Raw genomic sequence first — 24,978 nt, 5'->3', positions numbered from 1 at the left:
GCATGATAAAAGCAACAAGGGGCATCATCAATCCAATAGCTCCATTAGTAGTGCTAGTTGGTGGTTCAGTTGATGCTATAAAAATAATTATTAAAACAGCTAATATTAAAGACATTTTAAGTACCTTCAAATTGACACATTTGAAGACAGATTTGGGATCCAAAGAGCCCAATGGTTCTTGGCCCTCCGAATTCTGCCGGCAAGACAAAAGACTCCACTTCCCCTTCAGTTGCAAACCCAATGTAACGGCAAGCATCAAGATTAATATCTTCAGTCGCATTTGGACTTATAATTGGACGAGTGAAGTTAACTGTGAGAAAACGATCATTGAAGGAAGTTCCAACATTTGTGAGATCCTGATTAGCATCAAACTGTGGTCCACCAGAAACTGACACATTTGATATCCACCTATCGCAATAATGACAATTTTATTGCATAATTTTACCACTATTAAGTTACCTATCTTCAACAAAGTATATCATGCCATTATTTCCAGCAATGATGATGTCAATATTAGCCTATGTAAATATTGCAATATAGATTAAATCGTGCAAGTACTTACCAACATATCTGTAGTATCTATAGTAAATCCCACATTGTTATTAGAGAATGTCACAGCAGCATATTCACTCGTGTTTGCTGGAGCAACAAAAGTGAAGTTAACACTATTGTTACTTATGACTGTCCAGGAAACGCTTATTTCCTCAGTCTCATCTCTTAGCCTGCCAGCACATTGAGACAGAGAGAAAGCAAAAAGGCTATTCAAAATTGCAAACTTCAGTATGGCTATCTTCATTGCTGAAAGATGATTAAAATGATCGTGATGTTGATCTGAAGTGATTCATATAGGCACGTAATCTGTTCTTTTAATGCTTCAGGGAGTTTGCACATAAAATCCATTCAAAGTAACTGAAAGTTAGATTAGTGAAAATTAGATCAGAACTGTAACTTTTTAGGCTACTAATCATTGGTGAAATATCTTAATCAAAAAACCCACTTGTCTTAATTGTGTATAAGGCTATTATAATATCAATTCTAAAGTCTATTTATTATTTTAGTTAGGCACCATATGACATGCTTTAAGCATACACATGTATATTGTGTTCTAATATGTTCTTGTGTCAGTGTTGTGTGCTTTGTAAACTATACAAACTTGTGTACTGTACACTGCCATGCCCACTCACTACACCTTATTAGTGTTTTGCCAAACGACTTCTATGATTTCAGTTTGTGATCAACAACTCTTAGTATTCAATTGTTATTTGAGTGCATAATTTGCCAGATTAGTGGTGCCCTCTGTCTCAAAAGTGAAGTTTTATTACAGCTAATATATCGTGTAGGCATAGAATTAGTCTTTAGGGAAATTTTATCTGTGTTTTTATTACGAAATAGCAACCATGCCTACAACAGCTGCCTTTTTGCTCTAAAATTTGTTTTGTAGTAGTATTATTACACTGTTAATGTGTTGAGGTATGCATATTGATGTATATATTTGAGTTACATATGCAACTAACAGAGCTACCATAACAAGTGTTGGTAATATTGAGAAGCATATTATCACTAAGTCACACTCCCACTAAGTGTAGCATTACAAAACACATTTACTTGTTCTATATCTTCACATATAACAGTCGAACTGTAGTCAAAATTTTACAACACTAGCTGTCAAGAAATGAACTACCAAATTGTTGTCTTGGCTTTTATATTCAGCCTGCTCTCTTTGTCATTGGCTCAATGTACTGGAGCATTGACTAACTCTTCACATCAAGTTAGTGTCTCATGGATGGTTGTTGGTGAGAACAGTGTGAGTTTTACTTTCACTGCCCCAGCTAACAGCAGTACGTATACTAGTCTGGTTATATCTGATCATCCTATAATATTACCACTTCAATTTGTGAGTTGCTTTTTCCTGATGTGCATAGATTTAGTTTATCTTATGCATAGAATAACGTTGATGTTGTCTATGCTGGGGATAATGAAACTACTAACTTTGTTGAAGACAGGTAAACAACATTGTACATTGTAGTTTATAGTAAATTGTTTTGAAGTTCTGATTGAGTTGATTACTAATAATAAATATACATTTATGTAACAGTTTATGTACACAAATGGACATATGTTGTTTCGTGTCTTTAAAAAACAGAATTTTGTTTATTGTACTAAGTGTCATTTACTATTATGCACGTTTACATTGCGTGCAATGAACATAGTCAAGTACTGTAGTAATGTGTGTTTATAGTAAGTTTCCCCAACTGTTTTTATGCATCCTTATAGATGGATTGTAAACTTTATGTCACTCTATGACAAACAGCAAGACATTGAAGACACCAGTACTTTATTGACTGATGATGACCTTTTGATGGTCAACTTCACTCGTCCCATCATTAGTACTGATGAAGCTCAAGATACAAACCTAAATGCTTGCAAATACCTAATTTGGGCATATGGTGGTACTGTAGAGTCATTTAAATATCCGAAATTTACTTTTCAAAATCTTCCACAAGCTTTCGGAACTTTTAATGGTCAAATTTGTCTTCAATATTATGGAGGTATTTTATGCCAGTTTTATGCTATTTTTTATAATTTTTATTAGTAACACCATCTCCCAGTGCTTCTTTAATGAGTTCCAGTACACCTACTTCTTCACCATCATCTCAAACACCTTCAGCTGCTACCAACAATCATCCTGTCATCTTTATCATTCTGTCATCTTTATCATTCTTTTTGCTATAGTTTTGCTATCATGTACTCTTAATATTTGAGAGCATTGATAGTTTAAAAGGAAGTAAACTTACTATCATAGCTAGTTCAGTTACATACATAGTTTAGTTATAATACATCTATTTTATCAAGTGTTATTTTTTTTTGTCATAATTTCAATATAAGTTGTTAGTTGATGACAGTGTGTAATCCTATACATACACTGTGTACATTGTTGTGGGTGGGGGCATGAATATGACACTCAGAGATAGAGTTTATAAAGCAAAAGTGGGCGAATTATAGCTAGACAAGACATATTCAAAATGCAAGGACTACTAAAGCTCTTTCTTCTAGCTGGTCTCTTTACTATTTCCCTAGCTCAGTGCTCAGGAAACTTTACTAGCTCTACACAGCAAGTTACCCTAGATTGGACTGTCATTGATAGCAACACTGTCAACTTTATATACACTGCTCCTTCTACTAGCTCTCAATATACTGCTTTGGCTTTCTCTAACCAACTCATAACCTCTGCATTAAGTTTGGTGAGTTTTAGAATAAGTAATAGTTACATTATTTAGCAATAGGCTAATGTTGATGCTGTATATGCTGGAGATAATGGAGCAGTTTCTTTTGTGCAAGACAGGTAAAGTAATCAATGTATTATGTCTCATCTCTATAGTTTGAATACTAAACATATATTATGCCTATAGTCTATATGCCTTTTACATAATGGCAATAAGAATTTCATTAAAACACAGCTTATTCATATGCTATATAAATTATAGAGTCAGGTTGAATCTTTACATTAGGTGGATTGAAAGTGCATTGAGTAATCAGTTAGATGCAGAACAGAATCTTCAAAATACAAGTGCTTCATTAAGTGATGACTTCCTCACAGTTAATTTCACTCGTCCAATAATCAGTCCTGATAAGAATCAAGACCTTGATCTTAACACGTGTAAATATGTTATCTATTTATTCAATGGAACAGGAGCAGTCAGCTCAATTCCATCACTTGATAGTTTAGGATTTGGTATGTTCCCCATGCAGTTGTGTCTTCAATACTGTGAAGGTAAATTAATGTTGCTTATACAATCACTGTGTTGTTATTGTTATTATTGCAGATGTTCCTTCCCCCTCTACTACTACTCCTTCCTCAACTGGTGCTGTGACAATTAGTACAACATCTGTTCAAAGTTCCCCCTCATTTAGCAGTGGATCCAGTGGTGTGAGTGCTACTCCTACTGCTACTCCTACTAGTACTCCCAGTGGAGCTAGTGCAGGAATGATTGCTTCAATTTTGCTTATTATGATTGCTGTTGCCATTGTCCTTTATGTTTAATACAATGTAGACTGAACATTTGAATTGTGTTCAATCCTTGAACTTGTTTTGAGAACTGATAGTAATGTTTATGCAGTTGTTGTAGATATAAATTAATTATTCAATTTAGACTGGTGGGTGGGATTGTAGATTGTGGCATATATTGTGGGCAGAAGACGGATTCACAACCAAAATGCAAGGACTACTAAAGCTCTTTCTTCTAGCTGGTCTCTTTACTATTTCTCTAGCTCAGTGTTCAGGAAACTTTACTAATTCTGCACAGCAAGTTACTATTGATTGGACTGTCATTGATAGCAACACTGTCATCTTTATATACACTGCTCCTTCCACTAGCTCTCAATATACTGCTTTGGCTTTCTCTAACCAACTCATAACCTCTGCATTAAGTTTGGTGAGTTTTAGAATAAGTAACAGTTACATTATTTATCAATAGGCTAATGTTGATGCTGTATATGCTGGAAATAATGGAACTGTTTCTTTTGTACAAGACAGGTATAGCAATCAATGTATTATGCCTCATCTCTATAGTTTGAATACTAAACATATATTATGCCTATAGTCTATATGCCTTTTACATAATGGCAATAAGAATTTTATTAAAACACAGCTTATTCATATGCTATATAAATTATAGAGTCAGGTTGAATCTTTACATTAGGTGGATTCCAAGTGCATTGAGTAATCAGTTAGATGCAGAACAGAATCTTCAAGATACAAGTGCTTCATTAAGCAGTGGCTTCCTCACAGTTAATTTCACTCGTCCAATAATCAGTCCTGATAAGACTCAAGACCTTGATCTTAACACATGTAAATATGTTATTTATGTATTCAATGGAACAGGAGCAGTTGACTCAATTCCATCACTTGATAGTTTAGGATTTGGTATATTCTCCATGCAATTGTGTCTTCAATACTGCGAAGGTAAATTATTTTTGCTATGCAATCACTGTGTTGTTACTGTTATTATTGTAGATGTTCCTTCTCCCTCTACTACTATTCCTTCCTCAACTGGTACAATGTCAACAACTACAATTAGTACAACATCTGTTCAAAGTTTCTCCTCAATTAGTAGCTACATTAGTGTGAGTGCTACTCCTACTACTACTTCTACTAGTACTCCCAGTGGAGCTAGTGCAGGAATGATTGCTTCAATTTTGCTTATTATGATTGCTGTTGCCATTGTCCTTCATGTTTAATACAATGTAGACTGAACATTAAAATTGTTTTCAATCCTTGAGCTTGTTTTGAGAACTGATAGTAATGTTTATGCAGTTGTTGTAGATATAAATTAATTATTCAATTTAGACTGGTGGGTGGGATTGTAGATTGTGGCATATATTGTGGGCAGAAGACGGATTCACAACCAAAATGGAAGGACTACTAAAGCTCTTTCTTCTAGCTGGTCTCTTTACTATTTCTCTAGCTCAGTGCTCAGGGAGCTATAGTAATACTACACAGCAAGTTACCCTTGAGTGGACTGTGATTGATGACAACACTGTCAACTTTATATACACTGCTCCTTCCACTAGCACTCAATATACTGCTTTGGCTTTCTCTAACCAGCTCATAAGTCAAGCATCACTATCAGTAAGTTGTAAAAAGTTAGGAAGATTTAATAAAATTGTTTCATTCAGGGTACTGTTGCTCTTGATGCTGTATATGCTGGAAGTAATGGGACTTCTTCATTTGTACAAGACAGGTATAGTGATCAATCTCTGTGCATTTCACAATTGCATACATATTGTAAGATTATTTGTAGGCATGTCCAGCACTATTTATGTATGATGGTATAGCATGCTTGTTAGTGCAACATTTAATTTTTACACGCAGGTGGGTTACAAGTATATTCAATAATATGTTGGACACTGAACAAAATCTTGAAGATACAAGTGCTTCGTTAAGCAATGGCTTGCTTACAGTTAATTTCACTCGTCCAATAATCAGTCCTGATAACTATAATCAAGATCTTGATTTAAACGTGTGTCAGTATGTTATCTATGTATTCAATGGAGCAGTAATGGGCTCATTTTCATCACCTAGTGGGTTTAATATTCCTACTGGATTTGGTATACTTCCCATGCAGTTGTGTCTTCAAAATTGTTCAGGTAAATTGATGTTGCTTATACAATCACTGTGTTGTTATTGTTATTATTGCAGATGTTCCTTCCCCCTCTACTACTGTTCCTTCCTCAACTGGTGCTGTGACAGTTAGTACAACATTTGTTCAAAGTTCTCCCTCAATTAGTGGATCCAGTAGTGTGAGTGCTACTCTTACTCCTACTGCTACTCCTACTAGTACTCCCAGTGGAGCTAGTGCAGGAATGATTGCTTCAGTTTTGCTTATTATGATTGCTGTTGCCATTGTCCTTCATGTTTAATACAATGTAGACTGAACATTAAAATTGTTTTCAATCCTTGAGCTTGTTTTGAGAATTGATAGTAATGTTTATGTAGTTGTTGTAGATATAAATTAATTATTCAATTTAGACTGGTGGGTGGGATTGTAGATTGTAGTATAGATATATTTATTATTGTGGGCAGAAGACGGATTCACAACCAAAATGCAAGGACTACTAAAGCTCTTTCTTCTAGCTGGTCTCTTTACTATTTCTCTAGCTCAGTGTTCAGGAAACTTTACTAATGAGACACAGCAAGTTACCCTTGAGTGGACTGTGATTGATAGCAACACTGTCAACTTTATATACACTGCTCCTTCCACTAGCTCTCAATATACTGCTTTGGCTTTCTCTAACCAACTCGTAACCTCTGCATTTAGTTTGGTGAGTTTTAGAATAAGTAATAGTTACATTATTTATTAATAGGCTAATGTTGATACTGTATATGCTGGAGATAATGGAACAGTTTCTTTTGTACAAGACAGGTAAAGTAGATCATCAAGTAATTATCCTCCTAAATAACTTTATGGTTCGTTAGATCAGTTTTATGCTACATTGAGCAAATCTTTCATTACCTTCTTAATTTTAATTAATGTAAAATGTTTGGCATTAATGTTGATCTATTTGGCATTACCCAGAATTATATGACAAATTCCCATTTGTTTACTATTGTGGTTATTCACTTGAAGCACAGTGGTTTGACTTGATTAGATCAATCACTAATATAGCTTAAACTAGTCCATAATGATAGCAATGAACCAGATTAGATGTAGCTAGTTGAAATTTTTCCTATTAATCCTGTAGATGGTTTCCAAATGCATTCAATAATATGTTAGATACTGAACAAAATCTTCAAAATACAAGTGCTACATTAAGCGGCGGCTTCCTCACAGTTAATTTCACTCGTCCAATAATCAGTCCTGATAAGAATCAAGACCTTGATCTTAACACGTGTAAATATGTTATCTATGTATTCAATGGAGTGGTAACAGCCGGCTCATTTTCATCACCTACTGCATTTGGTATTCCTGCTGGATTTGGCTTATTCCCCATGCAGTTGTGCCTTCAAAACTGTCAAGGTATACTATCAATAATTCCATATAAAGCTATCACTTACAAATTACACTGTAGAGCCTCCCATCAGTTACTACTACTATTATGCCAACTCCTATTGATCCTGCACCCTCCAGTGAGATCAGCAGCCCACCCTCAACTACTAATGGTATTTCTACTAATCCTTTGCCCTCTGTTGAGAGCTCAACCACAGCTACTGTCTCAAGTCCTACTCCCACTACTACAGTTAATGATGCTAGCAAGAAATTTGCATCTGTCTTGTTAGTCATGTTTGCTCTCATGTTTGCCATTCATGCTATGTAGAATGTTGAACAGTAGTTTACTTATTAAAAGTTGTTTTGAGCTTGAGTTTGTTATGCTATTAGTTTGTTACTAAATATTTTACTGATGTTATGTGATGTACTTAAAGTAAACTCTCACTGACATACCTATTGATTTTTTGGAAAAAATTCTCAGATGATTGTAATTCATATCACATTAGTCACCAATAATAATAACAATGATAATAATAATAATAAACATGAAACATAAGTAAAGCTATCATAGAACATATACACACATAAAATGAAACAATCAACATTACATCAGCATGAACTGCATCCATTCTCATTGTTTCTAAATGGTATCCTAGGACCAGCCCCAGGCATTCTTGGTCTCTTAAAAACTTTACGGAAACTTTGCTCCAAGTCCTGCCGACTAAAAGTTCTCCGTCTCTGATTGTCCTGAGGAGGGAAGGGACCACGGGGGAACTCATCAATGACCACCCAGTCCTGATCTAGTCTAATATTCCCTCCTCTCTGCTGTTCAACCATACTGCGAGTAAGCGAATTCTCTTGTCTACTGGATAACATTTGAAACGAAAGTCTCTCGAAAACAGAGTCCAGAGTTCCCAAGGCGGTATCTGTCACTGTCGAGATTTCGGCAAAAATCATTCCATTTTCTTCTGCATAGCGTCTCCCCTCATCTGTGGGAACTTGCCGCTCCTCCTCTAAGTCGCATTTATTGGCAAGGAGAGCCAATTTGACATGCTCGCTATTACGGCAGTACTGCCTTAACTCACCCAGCCACTCTCGTACATCTACAAAGGACTCTCTTCTTGTTACATCGTACACAAATACAACTCCATTGACGTTTCTGTAATATTGGGTGATGAGGCCACGCCTGAACTGCTCCATGCCTGCTGTGTCCCATATTTGGAGCTAAAGGAAGAGGAGAAAGACAAATAAGGAAGGAGGAAAAAACAAGGAAAAAGAATTTTAAAATATTAAAAAAAATTATCTGGGAGTTACATGCTTACTGTGCTTGGTACCCCATCAATAATGACATCTTTATTCTGACAGTCGAATGCAATGGTGGACTGAGTAGACCTTTGTTGCTTTCGAGAGATGTAGAGTTTAGCAACACATGTTTTACCTACTGATGGATCACCTAGAAACACCACCTAAAGAAAGAGGCAGATTAAAATATTCCTTTTCTGAAAAATCCCTGTACTATAGCCTATGTTTTTTTTTCAAAAAATGGCTCCGAAATGACCCCCAATTTTTATTACATTTTCTGATACATATTGATGTACTTATGCTATGTAGCAAGTTTGAGCCAATTCCAACTTCAATTTTTCGAGTTATGGCCATTTAAAAAAATGGGCCAAAATCTGAAAAAATCCCTGTACTATAGCCCATGGTTTTTTTGAAAAAATGGCTTCAAAATGACTCCCAATTTTTATTACATTTTCTGATACATATTGATGTCCTTATGCTATGTAGAAAGTTTTGAGCTGATTCCGACTTCAATTTTTCGAGTTATGGCCATTTTTAAAAATGGGCCAAAATCTGAAAAAATCCCTGTACTATAGCCCATGGTTTTTTCCGAAAAATGGCTCCAAAATGACCACCAATTTTTATTACATTTTTTGATACATATTGATGTCCTTGTGCTGTGTAGAAAGTTTGAGGCAATTCCAACTTCAATTTTTAAAGTTACTGTTACAGCCATAATAAATTAAATCATTAATACTATCAAGAGTAAATATATCGTCTTCAATAAAATGGCCCCTAAAACAACCCTTACCTTAAAAGTGAAGTTCGTTGTAGCACTCATATTATGATATCTTGCAAATACTCCTTTCCCAGCAGTACACTGCATGCTTGGACGCTCTTTGTCTTCATTAAAAATTGTAGGAGACTCTTTATCTGTTTCATGTTCTATCCATTCTCCTCCTCCTACTCCCCCTTCTGCTTCTTCTTCGGTGTCTTTCAATGAGCTATATGTCACTGCTACCTCCTCTCCATTCCCTTGTTTCTCTCTTTCCTCCACCCCATCCGTTTCTTCTTCCTCTTTCTCTTCAAATAAAAGTCTAGGTCTCTCTTTAGCCATTATTGCAATTTTTAGCCACACCTTTATTAAAACTGAGCCACACCCACCACTAAACTCTGGCGCGCCAAACCGCGGGAAATTTGTGGGCGTGGTTTGAACATGGTGAAAATTGCTTTTGGCTTAATTTTTGGTAGATTTTTTTCATCTTTTTCTTCTCCAAAATGGCTGTCAGTCAGTGAAGCTTTGACCTCCAGTGAGGCAATAAATAAGAATATCAAAGTCCAAGTAAATTATTTAATAATAATAATATCATTATAAAATTATTTTTGATATTGAAATTTAAAACTTTTATATGCTTTATTTTAAATGTTTCTCTCTTTTCAGGGCTGGTTGCAATCTGCTAGAATTCAAAAGAGTTTATTATTTCTTGATGTTAATGATGGATCGTCTCTCAAGTCCTTGCAAGCTGTGATGCCAATCGAATCGTAAGCTATTGATTTTTAATAATTCCTGATTGTCCCCAAGCATTAAAAATTAATAATTAAACAAATATTTGTAAATTAAATTATTTGAATTAGTAATACTCTATTTTTTCTCTTTCTTTCTCCTCAATTTTCTTCCAGTGAGTCTCCTGAGGTCAGTCTAGGTGCTTCAGTTCAATTGGAAGGATTATTAGTGACGTCATCTCACCCAAAGCAACCAGTCGAACTTGCTGTATCTTCTATAAATGTACTTGGATCATGTGATAATCTTGTGAGCCGTTTAAAATGAAACAAAATGCAATAATAATTTTTATTATTTATAGTTGTATCCATTTAAAGCTCGTATCAATCATCCAGCTGATTATATTAGACAGTTCCCTCACTTAAGAGCGCGTACAAAAAAGTTTTCGTCAGTTCTTAGGATTCGTAATGCAGCGAGCATTGCTGTACATGAATACTTTCAGGTTCTAAAAAAATATGTGTAGTCTAAAATTTACTTTTTAAAATGCATGTAGCGTAAAAATTTTTTGCAAGTTCATACTCCACTCTTGTCGTCCAGCGATTGTGAGGGAGCTGGTGACCTTTTTATAGTTAAAGTAAACTATCTTTATAATTTCATGTTAGCAGAAAGGAGTTTATGGAGTATGACCTTTAATTTTATTGTAGCCCGAAGGAACAAAAGATGCATCAGATTTTTTTGGTGTGCCAGTCTACTTGACAGTTTCTGGACAGCTGCACGCTGAAACATTAGCGTGGTGAGTACATGCGGAATTATGATGAATACATTAAACTTTATTGGCCAGTGGTTTGTCAAATGTTTATACATTTGGGCCGACTTTTCGTGCCGAGAAATCTCACACGTCGCGTCACCTATCAGAGTTTTATATGATAGAGGCAGAGTTAGTTACAGGGACTCATTCACCTGGAGAGTCACTGGACATCATCATGCAAGTAAGTTCATTAATAATTTTTACATTTGAAGCTAGAATTTAACCTCATGAAAATAGCTAGATTATAAATATTGTATAATTATACTGAATCAGTTAAGCAAAAATCATTGCATTTTTATTGATTCATAATGCTATGTAGAAGGTTGCTGATCACTTTTTTAGTTATAATCATTTCTAACTTGTAGTGTTCAGAAGATTTGTGCAAGTCAATTATTGAAAAAGTCCTAACTGAAAAAGAAGAGGATTTGAGCTTTCTTCATTCTAGTAATAAGCAAACTGATCTTAAGGTAAGAAAAAAAATTGTGCATTTTGTACTTTTATCCAGTTTACAGGAACAGCTGGAAAACATGATCAAAAAGGAATTCAAAAGGTATGATTATTACTTTCTTTAATAAGTAATTTTGTATGCTATAGACTGACATACAAAGAAGCAGTAGAATTGCTTGATTCTGCAAAAGAAAACTTCTCCTTTAGACCAAAAGTAAGTCGAAAAAAAAAAGAAAAAAAGGACCAGGCTCCCATACCAGGAATGGGGTTCGAACCCATGTGTGCATACGCACATTGGAACTTAAGTCCAACGCCTTAACCACTCGGCCACCCTGGTATTCCTGAGTGGCTCGGCGAGTCATTCTCTACCAATGCTCGTCCCTTTCTTTCTTCGTTATAGTTTGGAGAAAACTTAGGAACAGAGCACGAAAAGTACATTGTGCAAGAATTTGGAAACACTCCGGTCTTTATAACTGAATTCCCTGCCTCCATTAAACCATTTTATACCAGAAATGATACAGATACAAACACAGTGAGCAGAATAACAGCTAAAAAGCACAATCCATTTGTCACATATAATTTCTCCAACTTCAAAATCACACAAGTAGGCATACGCTATGGACCTATTGATGCCAAATATAGGAGAAGTAGTTGGAGGATCTGTAAGAGAAGAGAGATTCGACATTTTAGAAAACACTCTCAAAAAGTATATACTTGTTAGACTAAAATAACTAAAACTCTCTCCTTTCTCTTAGTTTAGGAATGGATGAAAAGTATCAATGGTAAGAATTAATACATGGACAATATTTATATTTCTACGTGTGACATTAATGCTGTAGGTATCTTGATTTAAGACGTTTTGGTACGGTCCCTCATGGCGGCTTTGGACTAGGTTTTGAGAGATTATTACAAGTTATAGTGGGAGCTGAACACATCCGTGATGTAATACCCTACCCTCGCTTTGTAGGCTATTGCCCAATGTAGAAATTCACTGATATTAATGATAATAATAATAATAAAATCGTGTACGAGAATGTATAATAAAATAATAGTATTATTATTATAATAGGCACTAATTGTTGCACTTTATAGTTAAATCCATGATGTCCTCCATTAATGGTAGTAGATGATTAGCCTTCATTGTTTCACTAAATCATTTCCGCTGTGTTTCCAGCTGTGTCACCACCTCGTCCCATTCCACGCACTGAGCTGACAGCTGCAAGATAAGTTTAGTGTACTGGTCTATAAAGAGATGTACACGTGACGTCAAGCTAACAACCTCATCCTCTTGCTGTACGTGGGTAGCAGCAAGTTGAGAGAGGTCTTTCTCGACGGCTTCAGTTCCTTGGTATGAGGTAGTGTTCACGGTTTCTTTTAAAAGCTGAAGGTCGTCAATGTCGTTTTGGTATTTTTGTAGCTGCTCAACGTAATAAAGGAGTAGCTCTTTTTTTGCTGGGGCGTTAAGGTTGAGAGATCTCAGGTAGGCTGGGTCGAGGATTCTCTCCAAGTCTGGTATCGTGTCCCATACTTGTTGTACACAGTTGCCTTTCATTGATTGTACCAGTGCTTTTAGCTTCCCGTCTATCGTTTTTAGGAGATGTACGAGCTGTGGCTGGCCCTCCCGTACCTTTTCCTGCCCTATGAGTCTCTCTTCTAGTAGATCTAGTCTCCTCTGGAGAGAAGAAATGTATTCTTCTGCGATTGTTTCTTTGTCACGATCCGCCATATTTTATTGACCACGCCTATAATGGGGTTAGCCACACCCATCCAAATTTTAATGACCACACCCACTAATCAATTCAGCATTTCTCAATGTTTGCTTCAGCTCTTGGGATACTTTGTGCTCTCTTTTTCCTACAATTAAAAGGTGCAGATGGAATTTCAGCAAGAGATGATGTAATAGACAAGTTACTTGATAAAATTGCAAAGTCGCAGGTAAAGCCATTTAACAATAAAAGCACAATTTGCATGAATTTGCTCAAGCCCTGCTGTGTATAAATTAACCTATTATTATATTTAGATTAAGGAAACCGTACCTTTTGTTTTCCCGGTCACACTGTACAAGCAGAAAGGTGTTTATCCATCTTACGTCCATTTCGACTACTCTGGAACAGCAGGGGATACAGTTTTACGCAGGGAGTTTAAAATATTTGACAACAACGCATTTGTTACATTATGGGTCAGTTCAATATTACTAGAGACAGTGAGATTCAATAAAGCTGCTCAACCATCAGATGAACAACTGCTCAGTGCTATACAAGCAGTTTCTACGTATCATGACAAAAACTTTCTTAATCAGAATGATACCAGGCTTGTATTTTGGCCACAGACGTACAACGAAACAGCAAGGATATGGTCTTCGTCTCCTGTCAATTTAGACAAAGCGGTCGAATTGGGGGATGATTTCTTGATTTTGGCTGGTAATGTTTTGAAAGACTTGGATCTAAAGAAGTATTATCAGGACATTATGAACCAAATTGAGACAATGTAAGTTTGGTTTGGGCTTTAATACATGCATTACTGTTTTGTAATATTTAGAGATTCATATGCTAATGCATTTCATATACCTGCTGATTTTGATGATACGTTTGTCAATATTGGTTTTGGTTCTCTTCTAAAGAGCTATCGATCTATATCTCAGCAATCTTACCTCTCATGGTTGAGTAACAACAGTAACAGTGTTCAGTCTGCAGTAAAAGCATTGAAGGAGTATTCTTATAAACCATTCAATAGCAGCTCTGGAAACAGTTATATTGACCCAAGGACTTACTTTTATGCACGAAAATTTATTCAGCAATTTTATGGAATGGAACAACTTTCTTTAGTGACCACTTGGGTTGAAAGTCTTAATGAGTCTCGGGCTAACTATTACAAGAAATATGCTATGCCTTTTGGTATTAACAATGTTGATCTGACTGTATCTGTTAATGTATTGTATGGACTAACTGCAGCAATACTGTCTGATATGCAAGATCCTAATAGCTGGTTTGACGAGGAGGTTCAGATGATTTATCTCAACACAACTTCTCTTGTAATGTATGAAATATCAAACAACTTCTCATCAAGGCCTGACTTAGCACTGACCTACTATCCATCAGTCTTTAACTTCTACTGGTTTACATCTCGTATACTGAACCTGCTAAACTCGTATGACCAATTACCATATCCTGTTATGCAGACTGTAAGAGAGAGAATGCGTTTTACAATGTATGGAGTGGGTACTGAATTTATTTTAAAACAAGCAACTAGGCAAGACCAGTATATTTACTTTGATGACTTTTTAGGTGTAAATGACACTAATGAATTTGGTAAGTACCAATTCATAGTATTTTCTTTAATTATTTTAATTACAGGTAAGCCAGTTAATCATGGAGATGATCGCATTAGCTCAACATCAATGGCCATTAATGCATTGTTTTATATTTGGAGTAATGCCAGCAGTGGACAGCTTAGTCCTAATGTTCCTGATAATGTACAGGATACATTAGTAAGAGCTTGTAACTGGCTGACTGATGAAGCACTTAGTGACAAGCTAGAGCACATGAATGCAGTTTTTTCTGGGTCTGTAAAAGTTATTCTTGAAGTAAGTTCTTACAACGTAAAATTTTTTGAAGCATAACTAATCATTTTATAGGATATTCCATTGTTCTTTCCATTAAACTATGTTCAGAGAGTGAATGGCTCAGCGGTGACAGGCAATATTACTGACTTTATCATGGATATTATAAGTGCCGTGACTGGTCTTATCCCTGAGGATAAGTATCAAGAGCTTCTCAATGAACCTCATTTTGGTTTCAAGATGTCTTATGATTTTCAGGGCTACAATTCCAAACTAGGACAGTTTTTTCCTTTTTGGTCTTCTGATACTTTTACACATGCTGCATCTGCTTTAGCACTATCTCAGTGCAAAATTAACAATATTTAGTTTGATATGTTATTTTAAAAAGTGTGATTCCTTCAAATTTTAAGTTATGAATTTAATTTGACATCACTATCATAATCATTTTGTGTCACTGTTGTCACACCTACCTTTACTTAATTACTTTGCAACATGCTTTCCAAGTTGGTTGTTCTTTTATTTGTTCTCCTCTTCTTTCTTGAACAAGCTAAATATGCTGAAGGGGCCTCTGAGAGAGATGACGTGATCAAGGGATTACTAGACAAAGTTGCTAAATCACAAGTAAAGGACATAATTGACTGTTGTATAGATCTACTATTGTGTTCTTTTAGATCAAAGAAACTGTACCTTATGACTTTCCATTTAATTTTTACAAGCAAAAAGGTGTCTTCCCTTCTAACATCCGTCTTAACTTTGTAGGATCTCCAGAAGATACCCTTATACGCAGGGAGTTTAAGATATTTGACAACAACGCATTTGTTACATTATGGGTCAGTTCAATATTACTAGAGACAGTGAGATTCAATAAAGCTGCTCAACCATCAGATGAACAAATGCTCAATGCTATACAAGCAGTTTATACGTATCATGACAAAAACTTTCTCGATCACAATGAAACCAGACTTGTATTTTGGCCACAGACATACAATGAAACAGCAGGAACGTGGTCCTGTGCTCCGCTAAATTTAGACAAGACTGTAGCAATGGGGGAGGAGTTTTTTGTTTTGGCAGAAAAGATGTTTAAGGATTTGGATCTGAAAAAATTTGCAAGTAAAATAGCAGAATTTATTCAAAGCATGTAAGCAGTAGCATATTCTAGCATGGTATAAATTCTATTGTACTTTCTCATTTAGAGTAGATAGTGTTGCTGCTTTTTACATACCTGCTGATTTTGATGACACTTTTGTCAATATTGGTTTGGGTTCCCTCTTGAAAAACTATCAGTCTGTTTCTCGGCAACCTTACCTCTCATGGTTGAGTAACAACACTAACAATGTTCAGTCTGCAGTAAAAGCATTGAAGGAGTATTCTTATAAACCATTCAGTAGCAGCTCTGGAAATAGTTATATTGACCCAAGGACTTACTTTTATCTTAGAAAGTTTCTTCAAAAATCACATGGAACCGGACAGCTTTTTTTAGTGACCACTTGGGTTGAAAGTCTTAATGAGTCTCGGGCTAAATATTACAAGAAATATCGAATGCCATTTAACATTAATAATGTTGATCTGACTGTATCTGCTAATGTATTGTATGGACTAACTGCAGCAGTACTGTCTGATATGCAAGATCCTAATAGCTGGTTTGATGAGGAGGTTCAGATGATTTATCTCAACACAACTTCTCTTGTAATGTATGAAATATCAAACAACTTCTCATCAAGGCCTGACTTAGCACTGACCTACTATCCATCAGTCTTTAACTTCTACTGGTTTACATCTCGTATACTAAACCTGCTAAACTTGTGTGACCAGTTACCATATCCTGTTATGCAGACTGTAAGAGAGATTATGCGTTCAATAATGTATGGAGTAGGCACTGAATTTATTTTAAAACAAGCAACTATGCAAGATAATTACATATTTTTTGATGATTTTTTAGGTGTAAATGACACTGATGAATTTGGTAAGTAGAGCTACCAATTCATATTATTATTTTTTTTTAATTATTTTAATTACAGGTAAGCCAGTTAATCATGGAGATGATCGCATTAGCTCAACATCAATGGCCATTAATGCATTGTTTTATATTTGGAGTAATGCCAGCAGTGGACAGCTTAGTCCTAATGTTCCTGATAATGTACAGGATACATTAGTAAGAGCTTGTGACTGGCTGACTGATGAAGCACTTAGTGACAAGCTAGAACACATGAGTGTGTTTTTCTCTGGGTCTGTCAAGACTGGTGATGTAAGTGTATTAGTGTTGCTGCTATGCATTGCACACATGTTAAAAGTTTATAGTAACCATCTCTTGTTTTACCTTGTTGTTGCATGTAATTGAATTTTTACAGGATTTGCCTCCATTGTTTCCAGCCAACTTCATTCAGAGAGTCAATGGCTCAGCAATATTACACAAAAATTCAACAAATTTTGATGATGTTATAACTGCTGTGACTGGTCTTATCCCTGAAGATAAATATCAAGAGCTTCTTAATGAACCTTTTTTTGGCTACAAGATATCTTATGACTTTCACGGCTACAATTCTGAAGGAGATTATTTTCCTTTTTGGTCTTCTGATACTTTTACATATGCTGCATGCATCTGCTTTAGCACTGTCTCAGTGTAAAGTTAACAATATTTAAACAAGACACTGACTGAGTTCATCTACTTGCTATTTTGACATTGTTTGTTAATATTACACATGAAACTGATGAAAGATTTGTGATATGTGTGGAATGTAGGAAACATGCCTAGTTATGAATATTTTATTAATTTGATCATCACTTTAATGTATCTACAAAGCTGTGTAACCAGTTGACCAAAACTGTTCAGTCTACAGCAGCTAAATCTCTAGCTCTGACCATGAAGGTTTTTTCTGTAACCCTGTTGTTAGCCATTGTCTTCCTTTCCCTACAAGAGCAAGTTTTATCTCAAAATGCCTCAGAAGTGACTGTTAAAGAACTTTTAAAGAAAGTAGCTGACTCTCAAGTAAGACATATTCCTTACATCATGGTTAATATTATGCTTCAAATATTAGATAGAAAAAGGTACTTCATTTCATTTCCCATACTCTCTATACAAAAGATAAGGAATCTATCCTTCATTCATTCACTTGGCCTTCTTTGGGCACTATGATGAAACACTACTTCGAAGAGAATTTAAAGTCTTTGACAATAATGCGTTTGTTACACTCTGGGTCAGCTCTATACTACTAGAAATAGCTAGATTTAGTGAAGGCAAGCATCCATCAGACATTAACCAACTCTTGAATGCTATAGAAGCAATATCCATGTATCATGACAAGAATTATGGTCATGACACATCTCTGTTGGTGTTTTGGCCACAGGAATATAATGAGGCAACTGGTGTGTGGCTCTGTCGTCCTGTTAACATAGGAAAAACCATGGATTTTGGCAATAAAGCTGAACCAGTTGTGAAAAGGATGTTTACTGATATAGGATTACAGGGACTATGGAATGAAATAAGTCCCCTCGTTAATGAAATGTAAGCTATAAATTGTAATATAATTATAGCCATACCATACCATCAGCAGACCATGCATAATCTAATTCAAATTCTTTCATCTTTTAGACTTACTGCAAGCAGTGCTTTCTATATACCGGCTGACTTTGATGACACATTCGTCAATATTGGTTTTGGTTCTCTACTGAAAAACTATCAGTCTGTATCTCGGGAGCCTTACCTCTCGTGGTTGAGTAGTAACTCGAATTTAGAATCTGCCATTGCAGCTCTGAAGAAATATTCATACAAGCCATTTAGCAGCGAGTTTGACAGCAAAGCAATAGATCCAAGGACATACTTTTACATGAGACACTTTCTTGAGGAAGCAAAATCAAAAGGAGAATTGTCTTTAGTTACTACTTGGGTTCAAAGCCTTAGTGAGTCTAGGGATAATTTCTATAATCATTATACAATGCCTTTCAACGTTAATAATGTTGATCTGACTGTATCTGCTAATGTATTGTATGGACTAACTGCAGCAGTACTGTCTGATATGCAAGATCCTAATAGCTGGTTTGATGAGGAGGTTCAAATGATTTATCTCAACACAACTTCTCTTGTAATGTATGAAATATCAAACAACTTCTCATCAAGGCCTGACTTAGCACTGACCTACTATCCATCAGTCTTTAACTTCTACTGGTTTACATCTCGTATACTAAACCTGCTAAACTCTTATGACCAATTACCATATCCTGTTATGCAGACTGTCAAAATGAGAATGAGTTCTACTTTGCGAGGAGAAGGAACAAATGACATTCTTCGACGTGCTACAAGACATAATGACTTTATTTACTTTGATGACTTTTTAGGTGATAACGATAAAAACTTGTATGGTAAGTCATTCAGTGCATGCACCATATGTACTTGTACTTTTTCATTCCTTTTCAGGTGAACGTGTTAATCGTGGAGACGACCGTATTTCTTCAACAGCTATGGCTGTCAATGCTTTGTTTTATATCTGGGCTAATGCCAGTGGTGTGTTGCTCACTGACACTCCTGAGCCAGTAACATATACATTAATAATGGCTTGTCATTGGCTAAGTGATAATGCACTGAGTGATAGACTGGAGCATATTAACGCCTTCTTCTCTGGATCAGTAAAATTAGGCTCTGTTGTAAGTATTTGCATAAAGAATTATAAATTTTAAATTTATTTGACATTTTATAGGACATACCCTTCTTTTATCCCTTGAACTATATTGAAAGAGTTAATGGCTCATTGATTTCATCAGACCATCATTTCCTAGGCTCTGATAGTGATGTTATAAGTGCTGTAATTGGTACCATACAAGAAGATAGATACAAGGAGCTCTTGGAGCACAAACATTATGGTTATAAGACCCCGACTGAGTTTCACGGCTTTAACTCCAAACATGTTCCATTTCCATTCTGGTCTTCCACCATCTTGACAGATGCTTCATCTGCACTGGCTTTGACACAATGTACTCTTAATAACATGTAGACCTGTAGTTTCATAACCTTTCTCTACTAATCCTTTCTCTCTACCCTTTTAAGCCGTCTTTTTTGGTTAAAAATTTATTGCTAATATATGTGAAAAATAGGAGTATTATAAATATGAAAGCTTCATTATAGTTCACACGGGTCAGTTATTTCATTTGCTCTTGAGCAAGTCTCAGGAACACGGAAAAGTTTCCCATTATTGCAGACACATAGTTGGTAATTACTGCTAGTACCAGCACTGTTACCATTAGATACGGGAATACTGGGAAAATGTATGCCATTTCTTGCATCTAGAGTAACATAATCCTGTCAAAAAATAATGACTTGTTACAAGGGAATGTTGAACATACTGTTGCATAAGCTCTGATACTATCCTGTGTACTCTTAATGGCTATATTTTTCTCAGAGTTTGCTTGGAGTGAATCTGCAGATAGTGTTGTCCTTATCCCACTTATACTTTCAGTCATAATCTGAAAGTTACAATAAACAACTAATTATGACAAAAAAATCAATCCCTTACAGATTTTGCTGCAATCCTACTTGCATCAAGACTAAGCATGGAGAGTGAGCTTTGGAAGACACTTTTGGTCTCGTTGATAGAAATCAACAGCTGATTTGTTTTGTCATAAATTTCAAAAGATTCATACGGTCTGAATCTCGCCAAGTCACGATCTAAAAATATTTGTGATGAATTTAATATAGTTGAAGACCCTTGCTCTATGCGTAAAGGCCCTGATGACAGTATTACCTAAAGAATGAAATGTTAATAATGTTTGGTACTATTGTACTATTATACTTACAAGTGATGATGATGTTATTGAAGTTGATGCATTGTCATAGCTGGATACTCCATTCATTAGCTGCACTAGTGAACTCCTCAATGACAGTGGAAATATTACTCTATTATTGGAGCCTAACACCATATATGGCAGTCCATTATGCCTAATATCCAATACTGACAGCAATAAGCAATTGAGCTACATAATATACAATAATGAGTTTGCCCTTATAATTAAGGATTACCACTAAATTTCCAACAGCTATGAGTAAGAGTAGTGATGCACCACAGCAGAACAGCCACCTTTTCCTACCTCTCAGCCCTGTTCTTAGTAAGTGATACTCATCTATCTTAACGTAGCCAGAAGCAAAGTTCCTAGCATGTCTTTTTCCAGCTCTTTTTTTCTCCTGAGACTTTTCCCACATTGGTTTCTATTGAATGGTATTAAATAGTGCACAGTTGGAGGCATAAAACACTCTTCTTCTTACCCATGTTTGCATCTTTTTTTGTTTTGCTTTTGCAGCAAGCAGCTACGCCCACTTTAAGATACCGTAATTGGTGATACTTGTATCCCAATTATCCGGATGCACTATGAAATATTGTAATAGAAAATGATCATGCTTCAACTGTTTCTGTTATTGTTTTCTTTTAACCTTCAAATTTGTTTAGGAGATAATGAAAAAACCGAAGGAAAAATGGACACTAACTACATGAATCAGCAAGCCTGTATCCTAAGCTCTAGCTCAATATAAAAATGTAATATTGCATAGATGTTATTGTTCCTTAAAATCTCTTTAAAGACAAAAGCTTGTTTGCTGCTAAAAGGCGAGAGCATATAGAGACAGCTGAGAAAATACTCCATCTAAATGACTATGCCAAGCAATACAAGATGGTGGAGATACTGGGAGAAACCATATTCCCTGTAAGCATTATTGTGCATGTATTAAATCTATCATTTATCAGGCAATGAAGGATTCCAAAGAAAAGCTTGAGAAAGCTAACTATATTCCTCAATCTTCACCTTTTCCTACTGATAAAAACATGCAAGAAGGTAATAAATGCAATTTTGTATCATTTGGATTGAAGGGTATAATATCAAAAAATTAATAAAACTTGGAGGTGATTTCGGAGCCATTTTTCATGGGCTATATGCTTTTCTATAGGGGAACTTTTCAAAAAAAGCATATTTTTAAAATGGCCATAACTTTAAAAATTCAAGTCGAAATTCATTCAAACTTTCCACATAGCATAAGTACATCAATATGTATGAGAAAATGTAATAAAAATTGGGGGGGATTGCGGAGCCATTTTTTGGAAAAAACCATGGGCTATAGTACAGGGATTTTTTTCAAAAATTGGCCCATTTCTTAAAATGGCCATAACTTGAAAAATTGAAGTCGGAATTGGCTCAAACTTTCTACATAGCATAAGTACATTAATATGTATGAGAAAATGTAATAAAAATTGGGGGGGATTGCGGAGCCATTTTTCGGAAAAAACCATGGGCTATAGTACAGGGATTTTTTCAAAAATTGGCCCATTTCTTAAAATGGCCATAACTTGAAAAATTGAAGTCAGAATTGGCTCAAACTTTCTACATAGCATAAGTAGATCAATATGTATCAGAAAATGCAATAAAAATTGGGAGTAATTTTGGAGCCATTTTTTGAACTTCTTGACAAATACACATGCATTTAGCTAAAACCAATTGCATGTTATGAATCCTTTCTTTTTGTTTAGCTCTTGGTGTTGTGCTGGAAAGCATTCCATTTTTTGGTGACGTTTTATTAAGACTGCCAGACATAACTAAAGATGTAAGCAATTATTATTTCTATAATCATCTCAAAAACTAATTCCTATCAATTCCTGTAGGTTTACAAAAGACACAAGAAAGACTGGGTCCCATTATTTAAATGGGGAATGGAGTTTTGTCAGAATTCGACGTTTCTTTTCACAGGCCATCATTCAACTCAGCTATATCTGGTACAAAAATTAGCCACACTTTAGCCTATATGTACTTTATTTATTCCCATTGCTTTTTAACAGATGTCACAGGAGATTGGGCTCATTCCTGAAGATCCAGAGTACGAAAATCCCTTCCGAAAGTCATCTGAAGATCCTGACATTAAAGTAAGGCATAAAGTTGATGTAAGATATTATTTTAATTGTTGGACTTTCGTGAAGATAAAGCTCAAGACTAAGAGCAAGAAATTTAAAAAGGGACCAAAGTTAAGAACAAGGAATGAGCTATGAGTATTGTATTTTTATAATGAAGTGTAAATGAAACTTAATTTGCTGGTTGCTCCCTGCCAGAGCTGATGATACATTTTGATCCAAAGGATCAAACATATCCGCTACATGTATTACTATACTGAAGTTGAGAATTACATGATTTCCTTGATTATTTAACTTGTTTTTTGTTTGCCTGATTACTAGTCTTGGATTTGCTTTAATTTTTTGTGATGACGCCTTTTCTTTTTTCGACTGCTTTTTGTCTTAAATTGAAGCTGAAATTTTAGCAGAATATGCTCTTTTGCATACTAGATCTAATCTACTTTATTTTATCTGCAATATGACGACTGAATTGAGATTAATGCTGTGTAGTCTTGTACTGATTGATTTCTGGTTTGTTATTAAACATTGTAATTCATTTGGGAAAAATAAAACCTTTGGGGCTCTGATAGTGATATAGAAACTTTTACAATTATATACACATAACACTAGGGGATACGGTTTAGCGGCACTGCAGCATACGCATGCGCAGCGGAAGAAAAGCTGCGGATCCGGAAACCTCGTGGTCATTCTGACGCTCTAAACTCCACTCCATTAGTGTGTGTATATTTCCTTTGACTCTGTAATATTAATACTGTCGTAATAAAGGGCAACGAGTCATATTACAGTATACAGCCAGGAAAGCCTTCTCTCACTGTGTACTTTCCCTGTACAGCCGTGTATAGAGAGTGTGAATCTGTATAGCCGCCCAGGAGGAGCAGAGAATCCGTACTTACTACTACACATGATGGAGTCGGACAGGCTCGCTTCTTACTATCGCCCTGCCGAAATACAGGGTTTACCAGGTGACCATCTTCTTCTTTTAACCACACCATGCACGCGGATATTATTTGTGCATTATAAAATAAAACTAAGTCTTTTTTGTGTCTTGTGCAAAAGGAGAGGCTCTTATGCTTCTCTCGCGAGAAAGATGAGAAGCAAAGCAAGGATTCTAGTCCCTCGGGAGAAGGCTGTAGGATTTTGCCTTTTGTTGCAAGCGATAAGCGCTCGTGACATCCCAAAATTGGCTGCCTTTGGCTTCATGGCGCCCTGGAAGAAAGACCCCGTGGCTTTAGCCTGCAGGAAAGAACCACTTGAGAAGCTTGTTGTTTGAGTCTAGTGCCTCCTTCCCCTAGTCTCTCTCACCCTCTTTCCTCGAGAAGGCGCTAATTGCCCATATTTTAGCCTCTGGGCTATATTTGCCTTCTCTGATCCCTAATGACAGAGCGCGTGGCAGCATCTGTTTTTAGTGGCTCTCTGTCCACGACGCTTAAGCCAACCAACACGCCTCCAGCAGTACTTAGCCCATTACAGATGGGCAGTATAGCTTTCAGTGTACAACTCTGAAAGCCTAATTACTCACTTGTTTATGCTATTGCCACCCAATACTGGCCAAGTACAGCAGTACTGGCACTACATTATGATGTCCTCCTTATATTATCCTTATGGGCCACCAAAGAAAACATTGCCAGCTATTTTATATACTCACCACACCAGCTTATAAGTGCTGTACATGTACATGTATGTATAACTGCTTATGCTCAATTTGTGTGCCATATAGGTCTATGCTTTGGGAAGGTTTTTTCAATTCGTATGAGCAAGAGAGAAGGGGAGAGAGAGGGAGGCCCCTAGCTTAAATAAAAGCTGTTGATCCGTTTGAGTTGTAGAGGTCAAATGTCTAAAATCTTAAACAATCAACAATATTGTCTGATGTGTGTATATGTTACTGTTTTAGTGATAGCCGTTTTGCTTTTCTTTACTTCACGTCACTTCCAAAGTCCTCAAAACTATTATTTTTAATCATCTCTCTCTCCCTTTCTTTCTCATTTTTGTGTCCTTATGCTGTCCGTCCACTTTACTTG

The 24,978-nt window shown here is 35.9% G+C and overlaps 12 protein-coding genes, 1 long non-coding RNA gene and 1 other non-coding gene across 15 annotated transcripts in view; 10 read left to right on the top strand and 4 right to left on the bottom strand.

Annotated features, from left to right (window-relative positions):
* The window catches only part of LOC100635511 (uncharacterized), a 9,389-nt gene extending 1,402 nt beyond the window's left edge, over positions 1-7,987 (top strand). Inside the window, exons 1-7 of one of the 2 annotated variants that reach the window (XM_020007839.1) lie at positions 5,505-5,629; positions 5,677-5,741; positions 5,873-6,147; positions 6,200-6,822; positions 6,865-6,923; positions 7,243-7,517; positions 7,570-7,987. In XM_020007839.1, the coding sequence (XP_019863398.1) occupies positions 6,604-6,822; positions 6,865-6,923; positions 7,243-7,517; positions 7,570-7,613 (597 nt within the window). In that variant the 5' untranslated portion in view covers positions 5,505-5,629; positions 5,677-5,741; positions 5,873-6,147; positions 6,200-6,603 and the 3' untranslated portion in view covers positions 7,614-7,987. Of the gene's footprint in view, positions 1-5,504; positions 5,630-5,676; positions 5,742-5,872; positions 6,148-6,199; positions 6,823-6,864; positions 6,924-7,242; positions 7,518-7,569 lie in introns of those variants that run through there. The other variant, XM_003383528.2, reaches the window with a different exon arrangement.
* Positions 1,619-2,802, top strand: LOC109592398 (uncharacterized). Its single transcript, XM_020007852.1, has 4 exons — positions 1,619-1,894; positions 1,945-2,003; positions 2,275-2,549; positions 2,594-2,802. The coding sequence occupies exons 1-4, from the start codon at positions 1,673-1,675 to the stop codon at positions 2,731-2,733; spliced, it is 696 nt and encodes a 231-aa protein (XP_019863411.1). The 5' UTR covers positions 1,619-1,672; the 3' UTR covers positions 2,734-2,802.
* Positions 2,986-4,143, top strand: LOC109592386 (uncharacterized). Its single transcript, XM_020007846.1, has 4 exons — positions 2,986-3,242; positions 3,285-3,343; positions 3,510-3,772; positions 3,825-4,143. The coding sequence occupies exons 1-4, from the start codon at positions 3,024-3,026 to the stop codon at positions 4,040-4,042; spliced, it is 759 nt and encodes a 252-aa protein (XP_019863405.1). The 5' UTR covers positions 2,986-3,023; the 3' UTR covers positions 4,043-4,143.
* On the top strand, positions 4,888-5,339 carry LOC105316522 (uncharacterized). Its single transcript, XR_002190343.1, has 2 exons — positions 4,888-4,963; positions 5,015-5,339. It is a non-coding gene; the product is annotated as an uncharacterized LOC105316522 (long non-coding RNA).
* On the bottom strand, positions 7,973-9,904 carry LOC100633583 (putative Ras-related protein Rab-33). Its single transcript, XM_003383597.2, has 3 exons — positions 9,580-9,904; positions 8,810-8,953; positions 7,973-8,711 (listed from the first exon to the last, which is right to left on the bottom strand). The coding sequence occupies exons 1-3, from the start codon at positions 9,883-9,885 to the stop codon at positions 8,097-8,099; spliced, it is 1,065 nt and encodes a 354-aa protein (XP_003383645.1). The 5' UTR covers positions 9,886-9,904; the 3' UTR covers positions 7,973-8,096.
* Positions 9,905-9,972: 68 nt separating this feature from the next.
* LOC100633460 (probable asparagine--tRNA ligase, mitochondrial) lies at positions 9,973-12,616 on the top strand. Its single transcript, XM_020007814.1, has 14 exons — positions 9,973-10,110; positions 10,210-10,310; positions 10,449-10,578; positions 10,631-10,771; positions 10,823-10,903; positions 10,974-11,062; positions 11,111-11,258; positions 11,443-11,544; positions 11,590-11,627; positions 11,672-11,738; positions 11,925-12,056; positions 12,133-12,230; positions 12,280-12,306; positions 12,364-12,616. Exons 1-14 carry the CDS (start codon positions 9,985-9,987, stop codon positions 12,506-12,508), a joined length of 1,425 nt encoding a protein of 474 aa, XP_019863373.1. The 5' UTR covers positions 9,973-9,984; the 3' UTR covers positions 12,509-12,616.
* Positions 11,779-11,861, bottom strand: Trnal-uaa (transfer RNA leucine (anticodon UAA)). Its single transcript has one exon. It is a non-coding gene; the product is annotated as a tRNA-Leu (tRNA).
* Positions 12,530-13,269, bottom strand: LOC105316478 (dynactin subunit 3-like). Its single transcript, XM_011411395.2, has one exon. It carries the CDS (start codon positions 13,248-13,250, stop codon positions 12,678-12,680), a length of 573 nt encoding a protein of 190 aa, XP_011409697.1. The 5' UTR covers positions 13,251-13,269; the 3' UTR covers positions 12,530-12,677.
* Positions 13,270-13,297: 28 nt separating this feature from the next.
* Positions 13,298-15,515, top strand: LOC100633331 (uncharacterized). Its single transcript, XM_011411394.2, has 5 exons — positions 13,298-13,459; positions 13,545-14,011; positions 14,063-14,832; positions 14,878-15,107; positions 15,159-15,515. Exons 1-5 carry the CDS (start codon positions 13,337-13,339, stop codon positions 15,447-15,449), a joined length of 1,881 nt encoding a protein of 626 aa, XP_011409696.2. The 5' UTR covers positions 13,298-13,336; the 3' UTR covers positions 15,450-15,515.
* Positions 15,516-15,529: 14 nt separating this feature from the next.
* On the top strand, positions 15,530-17,792 carry LOC109592334 (uncharacterized). The gene is made up of 5 exons (XM_020007804.1): positions 15,530-15,704; positions 15,755-16,221; positions 16,277-17,046; positions 17,102-17,328; positions 17,432-17,792. Exons 1-5 carry the CDS (start codon positions 15,576-15,578, stop codon positions 17,705-17,707), a joined length of 1,869 nt encoding a protein of 622 aa, XP_019863363.1. The 5' UTR covers positions 15,530-15,575; the 3' UTR covers positions 17,708-17,792.
* A 190-nt stretch (positions 17,793-17,982) lies between these two features.
* LOC109592341 (uncharacterized) lies at positions 17,983-20,154 on the top strand. Its single transcript, XM_020007809.1, has 5 exons — positions 17,983-18,069; positions 18,119-18,585; positions 18,673-19,439; positions 19,495-19,721; positions 19,775-20,154. The coding sequence occupies exons 2-5, from the start codon at positions 18,371-18,373 to the stop codon at positions 20,066-20,068; spliced, it is 1,503 nt and encodes a 500-aa protein (XP_019863368.1). The 5' UTR covers positions 17,983-18,069; positions 18,119-18,370; the 3' UTR covers positions 20,069-20,154.
* On the bottom strand, positions 20,127-21,417 carry LOC105316521 (beta-sarcoglycan-like). The gene is made up of 6 exons (XM_011411461.2): positions 21,334-21,417; positions 21,091-21,276; positions 20,868-21,044; positions 20,588-20,815; positions 20,418-20,537; positions 20,127-20,373 (listed from the first exon to the last, which is right to left on the bottom strand). The coding sequence occupies exons 1-6, from the start codon at positions 21,343-21,345 to the stop codon at positions 20,194-20,196; spliced, it is 903 nt and encodes a 300-aa protein (XP_011409763.1). The 5' UTR covers positions 21,346-21,417; the 3' UTR covers positions 20,127-20,193.
* On the top strand, positions 21,409-23,254 carry LOC100632949 (coiled-coil domain-containing protein 134-like). Its single transcript, XM_020007856.1, has 7 exons — positions 21,409-21,571; positions 21,646-21,767; positions 21,809-21,896; positions 22,586-22,659; positions 22,718-22,828; positions 22,892-22,975; positions 23,030-23,254. The coding sequence occupies exons 1-7, from the start codon at positions 21,457-21,459 to the stop codon at positions 23,096-23,098; spliced, it is 663 nt and encodes a 220-aa protein (XP_019863415.1). The 5' UTR covers positions 21,409-21,456; the 3' UTR covers positions 23,099-23,254.
* A 1,080-nt stretch (positions 23,255-24,334) lies between these two features.
* LOC109591210 (high mobility group protein DSP1-like) overlaps positions 24,335-24,978 on the top strand; it is a 7,529-nt gene continuing 6,885 nt past the window's right edge. The window contains exon 1 of the mRNA XM_020006988.1: positions 24,335-24,451. Coding sequence (XP_019862547.1) covers positions 24,335-24,451 — 117 coding nt within the window. The remainder of the gene's footprint in view (positions 24,452-24,978) is intronic.

This window comes from Amphimedon queenslandica, unplaced genomic scaffold, assembly GCF_000090795.2.
Source record: "Amphimedon queenslandica unplaced genomic scaffold, v1.1 AMPQUscaffold_13509, whole genome shotgun sequence".
Lineage (NCBI taxonomy): Eukaryota > Metazoa > Porifera > Demospongiae > Haplosclerida > Niphatidae > Amphimedon > Amphimedon queenslandica.
Note: the sequence above shows the minus strand (reverse complement) of the source record. Positions and strands in the feature narration are given on the sequence as shown.

Coding starts and splice junctions, on each gene's coding strand:
- LOC109592398 (XM_020007852.1), top strand. CDS start 1,673: ATGAACTACCAAATTGTTGTCTTGGCTTTTATATTCAGCCTGCTCTCT. Junction 2,004..2,274: donor ACTAACTTTGTTGAAGACAG/GTAAACAACATT, acceptor GCATCCTTATAG/ATGGATTGTAAACTTTATGT. Junction 2,550..2,593: donor TTGTCTTCAATATTATGGAG/GTATTTTATGCC, acceptor AATTTTTATTAG/TAACACCATCTCCCAGTGCT.
- LOC109592386 (XM_020007846.1), top strand. CDS start 3,024: ATGCAAGGACTACTAAAGCTCTTTCTTCTAGCTGGTCTCTTTACTATT. Junction 3,344..3,509: donor GTTTCTTTTGTGCAAGACAG/GTAAAGTAATCA, acceptor TCTTTACATTAG/GTGGATTGAAAGTGCATTGA. Junction 3,773..3,824: donor GTGTCTTCAATACTGTGAAG/GTAAATTAATGT, acceptor TTATTATTGCAG/ATGTTCCTTCCCCCTCTACT.
- LOC100633583 (XM_003383597.2), bottom strand. CDS start 9,885: ATGGCTAAAGAGAGACCTAGACTTTTATTTGAAGAGAAAGAGGAAGAA. Junction 8,954..9,579: donor CAACGAACTTCACTTTTAAG/GTAAGGGTTGTT, acceptor CTCTTTCTTTAG/GTGGTGTTTCTAGGTGATCC. Junction 8,712..8,809: donor TTGATGGGGTACCAAGCACA/GTAAGCATGTAA, acceptor CTCTTCCTTTAG/CTCCAAATATGGGACACAGC.
- LOC100633460 (XM_020007814.1), top strand. CDS start 9,985: ATGGTGAAAATTGCTTTTGGCTTAATTTTTGGTAGATTTTTTTCATCT. Junction 10,772..10,822: donor CTGTACATGAATACTTTCAG/GTTCTAAAAAAA, acceptor AAATGCATGTAG/CGTAAAAATTTTTTGCAAGT. Junction 12,307..12,363: donor ATGGATGAAAAGTATCAATG/GTAAGAATTAAT, acceptor TTAATGCTGTAG/GTATCTTGATTTAAGACGTT.
- LOC105316478 (XM_011411395.2), bottom strand. CDS start 13,250: ATGGCGGATCGTGACAAAGAAACAATCGCAGAAGAATACATTTCTTCT.
- LOC100633331 (XM_011411394.2), top strand. CDS start 13,337: ATGTTTGCTTCAGCTCTTGGGATACTTTGTGCTCTCTTTTTCCTACAA. Junction 13,460..13,544: donor ATAAAATTGCAAAGTCGCAG/GTAAAGCCATTT, acceptor TATTATATTTAG/ATTAAGGAAACCGTACCTTT. Junction 15,108..15,158: donor CTGTAAAAGTTATTCTTGAA/GTAAGTTCTTAC, acceptor ATCATTTTATAG/GATATTCCATTGTTCTTTCC.
- LOC109592334 (XM_020007804.1), top strand. CDS start 15,576: ATGCTTTCCAAGTTGGTTGTTCTTTTATTTGTTCTCCTCTTCTTTCTT. Junction 16,222..16,276: donor GCAGAATTTATTCAAAGCAT/GTAAGCAGTAGC, acceptor TTTCTCATTTAG/AGTAGATAGTGTTGCTGCTT. Junction 17,047..17,101: donor AAATGACACTGATGAATTTG/GTAAGTAGAGCT, acceptor TTTTAATTACAG/GTAAGCCAGTTAATCATGGA.
- LOC109592341 (XM_020007809.1), top strand. CDS start 18,371: ATGTATCATGACAAGAATTATGGTCATGACACATCTCTGTTGGTGTTT. Junction 19,440..19,494: donor TAACGATAAAAACTTGTATG/GTAAGTCATTCA, acceptor ATTCCTTTTCAG/GTGAACGTGTTAATCGTGGA. Junction 19,722..19,774: donor CAGTAAAATTAGGCTCTGTT/GTAAGTATTTGC, acceptor GACATTTTATAG/GACATACCCTTCTTTTATCC.
- LOC105316521 (XM_011411461.2), bottom strand. Junction 20,816..20,867: donor CAATAACATCATCATCACTT/GTAAGTATAATA, acceptor TTCATTCTTTAG/GTAATACTGTCATCAGGGCC. Junction 20,374..20,417: donor GTATCAGAGCTTATGCAACA/GTATGTTCAACA, acceptor ATTTTTTGACAG/GATTATGTTACTCTAGATGC.
- LOC100632949 (XM_020007856.1), top strand. CDS start 21,457: ATGATCATGCTTCAACTGTTTCTGTTATTGTTTTCTTTTAACCTTCAA. Junction 22,660..22,717: donor TGCCAGACATAACTAAAGAT/GTAAGCAATTAT, acceptor CAATTCCTGTAG/GTTTACAAAAGACACAAGAA. Junction 22,829..22,891: donor ATTCAACTCAGCTATATCTG/GTACAAAAATTA, acceptor GCTTTTTAACAG/ATGTCACAGGAGATTGGGCT.